General features: G+C 43.6%; 1 protein-coding gene across 1 annotated transcript; it reads right to left on the reverse strand.

Moving 5' to 3' along the window:
* Positions 1-248: 248 nt before the first annotated feature.
* Positions 249-1,291, reverse strand: LOC115671694 (uncharacterized). Its single transcript, XM_030593317.2, has one exon. It carries the CDS (start codon positions 1,163-1,165, stop codon positions 473-475), a length of 693 nt encoding a protein of 230 aa, XP_030449177.1. The 5' UTR covers positions 1,166-1,291; the 3' UTR covers positions 249-472.
* Positions 1,292-9,179: the final 7,888 nt, after the last annotated feature.

The raw sequence follows: 9,179 nt of genomic DNA on the forward strand, positions 1-9,179 counted from the left end.
GGCGGTTGAGATTTACCGAGACATTCAAAGGAGCACCATATGAAATAGAATGTCCCCCGTTCTTATATCGTGGTGGTTGAATCTGTTTGTCAAATCGCCGATATTTTGTATGATGTTTTTTTCTCTAAGCTCCCCCGCACGCCAATCTAGCCACGTCAGATTATCTAAAATAATACGACTGAATACTGATGTCGTGCAGAGTGATCAAATGGGACCGTGCAATTAATTGTTCGATCGACTCGGCCATAGTCAAGAAGACTTGTTGGTCAACATAAGTCAAATGAGCGATCACCACAAACTCGTATTTTATTCTACACTACCATCCATCCATACATTGCGAATTGTACAACACACTTCGAACGGCGATGACCTCATCTTCCCTCCGGCGACCAGTGTCGACGCTCACCCGCCGGGCGCCTTCTCACCTAAAACAAACGGAACCGGCCGTTTTTGCATGACCAAACGCCCGGTGCTAGCTTTCACCATCCATAACGATCACAACTGTCGTCGGCGCCTCTGCCTGACCACCAGCCCGAGCAGGCGAGGGCGAAGGAGTGAAGTACGGCGGCGACGCGCACGGCGTCGAGAACGGCGTCACCTCCTCCTCCACCTCCAGGACGACCGTCGCCGCCGCCGCTGCTTCTTCCTCCGGCGGAGCCTCGTCGTCGGCCTCCCCGAGGCACTCCCTCAGGCACACCCTCTTCTTGTCATCGCTCTTCTCCCAAGAGGACGAGCCGATCTTGCTCTTGACGTTGCTACCGCAATCGGAATCCAAGGCGTCCTCTCTCTCTTCTTCCTTGATGGTGAACAGCAGCCTGGGAGGTCCGTACAGCCCCTGCCACTTGATTAGCTCGTCGACGTCGTCATCGTCCGGGTCGCGGATCTCCGTCCGTGTTCCAGGAGCCCCAGCGGGCTCGACCCTCGACTGGTTCTTCCAGCAGAAGAAGTAGAGCAGCTCCTTCGACGGCGGCGCGGGGACGGCCCCCCCGCCGGCGGATTCGTGGTCCACTCTCCCGCCCCCGCCGCCGCCGCAGCTGCCCGCGAGGCTCCGCTGCCGGAACTTTCGGCTGCGCAACAGGACCCAGAGGACCTGAGCGGCCAGGGCCACGACGGAGACGACGAAGACCACCGTGAGGGCGGTGCCCAGCTTGGTGAGAGCGCTCATGGCTCGCGATGCTTCATGGAACTTTCAGACAGACAGAAAGAGAGAGAGAGAGAGAGATTGGGGAGATTATTGTGGACCCTAAGGTTGTTCTTGTTCGGGTGTTTTTGTGGGGACGTGGCGGGCAACCGGTGGGTTACCGGGGGAGCCGAGTGGGGGCGATGGGAGGTGGGACAGCGAGGGGTATCGCGGGGTGCAGCAGGTTGCCGGTGGCGGAAAACGGGATAAGAGACGGGATTGAAGAAGTACAGATGTTGGTTTCTTGGAAATTATGGTGGGGGCGGGGGGCAAGAAGGAAAAAGAGGAAAGGAGATAGTTGGTGGAGGGCGACGGTGCTGACTGTGACGTGGACGACGACGGGCGCGCTGACGTGGACTAGCTTTTGTTTGAATTTTTTAATCTGATTGGCGGATTTGAACTGAGGTCGTCGGAAACTACATAGTGGGTCATCGTATTGTACGTCCGGAGCGACTTTGTACAAGTTTGTGTGGACAAGCGAGCAATACCACCTCCTCCTCTTGTTTCGTTAGGCGCAAATCAAGATCATAATTTTTGCAACACAATCCCCCATGATATATGGGGTAAATTTTTCGTACGGACGAGGAAGCCCACCTTAAGTAATAGATGAATCTCAATACTCTCACAAATTTCGTGAATTAATCAAGATGAGAGCCAAATTTTGAATATGCAATCTAAACGCGAGATTGTTTTGTGCTTGATGATATGGAGAATCGAACTCATGTCGTGTATCAAATTCATGCGCACACGAGTACGTTCTTTAGCCGCACTGGATATGACAATCACTCCTGAGGTCAAAGGCATTGCAAACTTTACTCAGCATTTTCTTCCGACACCTATGCGGATGTTTCTTATAGCAGGTTTAACATGTACTACGCATGTAGACCCATATAAGGAAGTGGGGAGCAAAATTGCCCTGGAAGCTAGCTCCTATGATGTAGCCAATCATCATTACCACTTGAATAAGCAAACATTAGGCGAGAAACAGGCGGTTGAAATCCTAGGTTTTTATTCGTAAGCAGAGGTCCATATTAAAAGCTAATGATGACATCGTAAAACATGGAGATTAAGCTAATCGCGACAGACATTAGCTCATGTTGTGGGCCCCCCGGGGAAAGTAAACTGTCCTAATCGTTTTAGGTGGGCCGTCCATATTCGCACGTGACCCGAACCGGCCTCTTGCCCGTGCACTCCCGGGACGGGTCCATATACTTTCCAACCGTATAAAATTAGAGTTCACTCTTACTCGTGAATGTAATTAAGCCTCGCATCTAATCGTCCCGAGGGTTCATTCGATCTTAGGCATGTCGGCCCTTCCGGCCCGGACCCTGAATTCGAATCGCGATGCTTGCACAATCTCTCGTGGCTCTCGCGACGGATTGTGATCGGAGCTTGGATTGTGGAAGCCTTTGGATGGGCCTGCGGTTGTTGGGACGGTGGGCCAAATCAACTAGAACCAACCCCACGCCCGGAATGATTGGGTGAATTTTCTGCTTTCCCCACTTCTCTCTTGTTCTGACAATAGAAATTGAATTTTTTGCCTGTACAATTCAGCCAAGGAAGAAAGAGGAAGAAGAAGAAGAAGAAGAAGAAATAATGAATGAAACAGATACATGCAGGTCTCAAAACGTCTCACGAATGTTCCTTCTCTTTCTTTGGTTGGTAAAGCGAAAACGATAAGATGGTTATAGTCCGTGACATTTCTTTGCTTGGCAACCGACCATAACCCGCTGTTCGTTAAGGCAATCCCCTTCACATGTGTATGTACGTATCACAAGAATGTTTAAGGGCATAAACGTACATGGTGTCGAAACCATTGAGTACAAAAGAAGAAGATAGATGGATTAAACGTCAATTGGAAAAGTGTTTGCTCGCATATTGGAAATTATTTTCAACTGGAAATAGGAGAACCAGTTTGACTTTTATTTGACTACAGACCGAAAGCAATTTTTCTTTTCAGAATTTCTATACCACATGATGAGGTAGGCCAGTATTCTTTGAAAACATCCGACCAAAGATAGTCTTACAAAATTTTGTGCTCATATTGAAATTTCTATTTTCATGAACCCAATACATTTTTTAAAAACCTAAATTGAATATAGAATATTGTTTATTTAGGGCCTGTTTGGTTTAGCATTTGAATGCTGCTTTGGGGGTCTAAAGGCCCTCAGGCAAATGCAAACTTGTTTGGCAATTTTTTTTGCAAGCTTTGAGGAGATGCAATTGCATCTCCAAAGCTCCCTAAGGGACTTTGGCTGAATGGAGGGATGGTGGAGCTTTGGGGACTTGCATTTTCGGAATGCAATGTGTACTGTTCACGTGCACTGTTCATCTTCTCGACTGAGACCGACGACCGCCGCCTGAGGGGTCCGACCACCGCCGCCTGAGGGTCGGCCGACATCCGGCGACCGTCGCCTGAGGGTCGGCCGACGTCCGACGACCGCCGCCTGAGGGTCGGCCGACCGGCGACCGCCGCTGGGGTCGGCCGACTCGGCGGCGTTGCGGAGGTCGGCCGACCCCCAGCGGCGTCGCCCGGCCTCGAGCGGTGCTCGGGTCGCGCGACCCGAGCACGGCCCGAGGTCGGCCGACCCAGCGGCCGATCGCCGGGGTCGGGCGACCCCCGAGGCGGCGATCGCGGAGGTCGTCCGACCCCGGGTGGCGATCGCGAGTCGCCGACCCGGCGACCACCGCTTGGGGTCGCCGGCCTCGGCGGCGCTCGGGTCGCGACCCGGATCCGGGTCGCGCGACCCGAGCGCCGCGAGGTCGGGCGACCCAGCGATGGTCGCCGGGGTCGGGCGACCCCCAGGCGGTGGTCGCCGGAGGTCGGCCAACCTCAGGCGAGGCTGGCCGGCGGCCATTTTGGCCTGCCGGACAGTCGCCGGCGATGGCTGGTTCAGGCCAAAATTTTTTTTTAAAAAAATATTAGCAAAAGTCCTTTACAAAATTAAGATTTTACCAAACGGTATTTAGATCAAAGTTGTTTCCAAATGTGATTTTAAAAGACACGTTACCAAACACTACTTGCATTTCGAAAAACCCCTTTAACTCAAAGGTATTTGCATTTTGCCAAATGCATTTCCCCAAAACCGAACCAAACAGGCCCTTAGTAAGCTTGACTTTGTTTCAAATTGCCCCGTGAACTTGATCACCTTGACCCAATAACCCTCGGAGTGGCGCCCGTTTTTTAAAGTTCTCTCCTAGGGGGGTGTACCCGTTCCCAGTTCCAAAAAATTTGGAACCGACTATTATTGGTCTAGTTCTCGGTCAGGGTGTTGAACCGGAGAACTGGACCGAGATTACCCTAGTTCTTTCTTTTTACTCTTACAACTTGAATTTTTTATCGTTTATTTCATTATACGGGTTTATCTTTTTATGAGTTGTTACTTTTGGCGGATGGGGATTTATGTTGTTGCTTTAACTTTCATTTTGCTTGACTAAGGGATAAGTTGGACACTTTTCAATTGCTTTATATTTTTTTTTTACCGATATCTTACTTCTCGATATTATGTAGCTCTACTTTTTTGTTGTAAGTGTTATTTGTCTTGGTTGTAAAAATGGAATATTTTACTTCTCGCCGTTTGATAAACTAATAGGAAAAGTTTGTCTTTTCAAAGAATTAGATAATGAAACAAAAAAAGAAAAAGAAAAAAGAATCACCGGATTCACGGGTAGACCTTGAAACCGGATTGACAGGTTTGATTCGAGGATGTATAGGGTAAGTTTTAGATTCCAAAAATTAGGAACCAATCCTAACAGGGTAGGTTTCAGGTTCTAGATTTGGATGGGGAATCTATCCAGCCTGGAATGAATCACTTTTACTTTCTCCATATTTGACTTTATTCCAAATCATCCCAAGAGATCTTTGCATAAAGGAAGAACCAATTTGCAAAATAAGTGAGAACTAGAAAGGATCGATCTCGTTCATACCAATTCGATTTGAACCCAAACTCGAACCTTCTTGACTCGACTCAACGTATCCGATCGACCGACCTATTGGTGGATCCAGTTAATAGACTGGTTTGTTTTCTTGTTACTCCAAATTGCTTTTCTCACGCTCAAATGTCTCTCCTCAAAGTATTTATGCAGCTCTTTTACTTCGCTCTCCCACCGCACTCTCTCTTTCAACCATAGGGCGGTTGTTCTTCTCTTAAATTGAAATCGAAAGCAATCTTGGAGAACGACCAAACGTTCATCAAAAGCAGCATCGAGTTCCAACGATCTTATCCCACATGCTTTTACTGTCTCCGCTCATCCTCGATCGCGAGAGTGTGTTCTTTTTTGACCAGCTCTTTCTAAGATGCCTTCGCTCGTTCCCATGCACAATGTACGAGCCAAGCAGCAGCACATGACGTACTCTCTCCTCTCCTCGGATCCCTCAATCATCACTCTCAAATGATCCGTCCCTATAAAAGCCATGCCTCTGGGGGAACGTTCCTTCACACCAAAGAGGGACATGCTTTTGTCTCTTGAAAGGACGAAAAAGAAAGAAAGAAGAAAAGAAAGAAAGAAAGAAAGAAAGAATGGCCATAAGATTAGAACTCTAGTTATGTAGTTTTTTGGGTTCGCAACCATATAAACGTGAAGGATAGAATCAGATCCCGCAATTCCCTTACTTTCATGCAATGTCAAGATCTCTAGTGACGTTGTAGAAAGAAAGCTTGCTGTAGCACTCCTTTTCTTAAAGTCTGCAAACTGCAAAGGTCAAGTTGTGGAAACTTTGTCTCTGTCCTTTGGTTTGTCTCATCCCTAGATGCCAATATTTGTCTACTTTTTTTTCATTTTTGGCAAGAAAAAGGCTTCATCTTTCTCCGTTTTCTCTAGTGTCCGTTGTTCAAGTAACGTTGGGGAGTGCGAGGAGGAGTTATGGCTCAGTTAATACTGCCTTTACAGGCAGACATAAAAACACAAGCCTTATCAAATCAACAGTGATGTTGTCAAACGAGAGCGTTAAATAGTTTGTAATGTCAGCTGCTCATGTGATGTTTGACGGGAATTATGTTATCATTGTCAAACATATCGAAATTATATGAAATGATCATGTTATTGCTCGATGCAAAGAATTTAACAAAATCATTTTATCTCAAACTTCTATGGTATATATATTACCGTCATCATTAATCATTTGAGATAGCAAGGGCGTTTCTATGCGCAGGCTTTTCTATAAATTATAAATAGTACAACTATGTGTACTGCATAGTAATTAGAGAAGCTAATGTATATAGTATTGACACACAAAAGTATAAAATATTACTTGTTAAATGAGGATTTGCAAATAGATTGATGAAAATGAAGAGAGTGAAAGGAAAAAAAAGATAATGACGTGACCGGGAATGTTAAGAGGGAGAACAGCTCTAACATTACCAACTAAGCAAAATGATCAACAAGTGGAGTAAAACTATAATATCGCTCCGTTTACACACACATATATACATACATATTTATATTTATATATATCATTCACCAATTTATTCCATCTTTTATGATGTTAGGTGGCTTGGAATACGGACAAATGGGTATACCAATTGAGAATGAAAGAGAGATTAGTATCATGTTTCCATTAAAGGTGGAATCGTTTCCATTTATGCGATAAAGAGTCAATTTATACCCTCTAAAAAGATGAAATATAAGCAACCAAAGATGCAGTGGTCATGATATTAATCACCAAGAAAACCCTAAATTTTTTTAGAGAAAACCTTAATTTCGAGATCTTTATATTTCTCACTAGCCAACCAACATTGAACTCCTACCACCATAAATGTTGGTAGCCATCTCTTTACGGCCACTTAGGGCGCGAATGATAACCATTCTGTCCCATAAACAATTCCTGAAACAGAAATATATTTTTCTATTTCTATTCCCAAAATGAGTTTCTAAGGAAAGAAACCCGTTTGATAACAACAAAAAATTTCTATTTCCTGGAACAGAAACCCGTTTGATAACAACATAAATTTCTATTTCCAGGAACAGAAATCCATTTTTTTAGAAATGGTCTCTAAAATGAAAATCAATCAAAACACTTAAACCTTAGTAAAGCCCTAAAGGCTTATTCATTCAAAGAATTGTGTTGTTTTTTTTAGGATTTTAGGGTTTTTTAGGGGTAAAGACCCCTTTTGGGGGTTAAACCCCTTTCAAGGTTTTCTAGGGGTTAAAACCCCTTTTAAATCCCTAAACTAAGGAGTCTTCAAAAATACCATTTGGGTACCTTAAAAAATTTAAATTTCACTCAAAGTGGGTGTCTACAGGTATTCTAAGCCATTATGTGAAGTTTTGAAATTTTAGATTTTTTTTATTTTTTTGAAAAAATTCACCAAATTTCCTATTTTCCTGAAATCTGATTTTTTTTTATTTTCTAAAAAATTTTATGAATTTTTCTCGAATTTTTCAATTTTTATGGATTTTCTGAATTTTTTTTGAGATTTTTAGGAATTTTTGGGATTTTCTATTTTTTCTGAATTTTTTTATTTTTTTTCTAATTTTTCTAATTTTTTTATGATTTTTAGAATTTTTTTTATTTTCCCGCCAAGAATGAACCGAACCGAACCGGTTCGGACCGGTTTGACCAAGTCAGACCAGGGCCAAATTTAGGAAGATATGTGTTTTGAAGAGAGAAGACAAGTTCTTTTATAAATGGTTTTCATTTCTGGTCCAGAAACAGAATACCAACTTTTTTTTTGTTCTGAATTTTGGTCCAGAACCAGTTCTGGAACAAAAAGTTATTCCAGAAATAGAAAAATGGAATTACGTTACCAAACGGATTTCTATTCCAAACCTGTTCCCGAGAACAGAAAACTAGTTCTGGACAAAAATAAAATGGTTATCATGCACGCCATTAGCATCTTGTCGGTGCCATACAGTCCTGTCTTTCTCCCCTAGTTTGAGTTCCATCTCTCTGTCGCACAACAGTTTGTCGTTCTCTCTCTCTCTGGCTAGTCGAGATTTGAGGTTGCAATCTCATGTTGGATGTCGAGGTCCGGATCGGTTTCTACTCTACTAGAGCTAGAAAAGAAAGAGAGAGGGGCAAAGATCGATATGCGACCATGAGAAAGCTCGGCTACTGATGAATGACGATGGAGCGATCGCAAAGCCATGGCGGGAGCTCCAGCGAGGGTGACAATGGCTGGACGGGGTTGTTACTTTTAGCTTTAGTCCTGTGATTAATTGTGCTGGATTATTCTGATCTCATTCTGAGTAATCAAACGTACCTAATCATCCTCCATTTCGCTTTCACTACGAACGTCATCCACGCTATTTGCAGCTTAAAAGAAGATGAGACTCGACGTATTTTAAATTTGAAGAATCAAAGTGCATTCGACGCGTATTCAGAGATGTGCCAACCAAACTCCAAAAAACGTCTAGATAAAGCTTAAAAGCTTTCACGGTGGTCTTAAAAGCTTCCCAAAAAGGATAAGATCATCGCTGGTAAAGATGGAAAAGATGGTGAAGTGGCTGAACTCAGGGTTCCGACTTCTTCCAACAAAGTTCACACTCTCGCCCAAAAAAAAATTAAATTAAATTGCAGAGAGCATGACAATCATATCTAATTTTTATCGTGAGATCCTCATCTGCTAGAAAATTCCTTCCTTTTGTTTTAGAGGAATAAGAGAAGAAATTGACTCTTCGAAAAGGGTACGATTGCACACATTTTTGGTGTATGCATCTTCTGAAGACCACTGCTTATCAATCATGCGATGATCCTTACAAGAACATAGATGACATTTCATCACCCATGAATGGATTATGATCCCCATGACTCATCCCACATTTTTATGTTTATATGTGAAAGGATTTTTTTGTTTTGAAGTTGTGTTTTACTCTCTTTCTTGTAAATTTTTTGACTCTCATGATTGGACTTTTGTTTGATTTGCAAAAATACTTCAAATCTTTCACGTCATACAAGTATTGACATGTAAAATCACATATATTTCGTTCCACGATACCTTAAAAGTTTTTTCCAATTCAAATTTAGAATATAAGCCATAGGTAGAAATTAAATTACAAT

The sequence above is a fragment of the Syzygium oleosum genome, unplaced genomic scaffold (genome assembly GCF_021117445.2).
Source record: "Syzygium oleosum isolate NSW1041296 unplaced genomic scaffold, Sole_v2.1 Sole_v2.25, whole genome shotgun sequence".
Taxonomy (NCBI): domain Eukaryota; kingdom Viridiplantae; phylum Streptophyta; class Magnoliopsida; order Myrtales; family Myrtaceae; genus Syzygium; species Syzygium oleosum.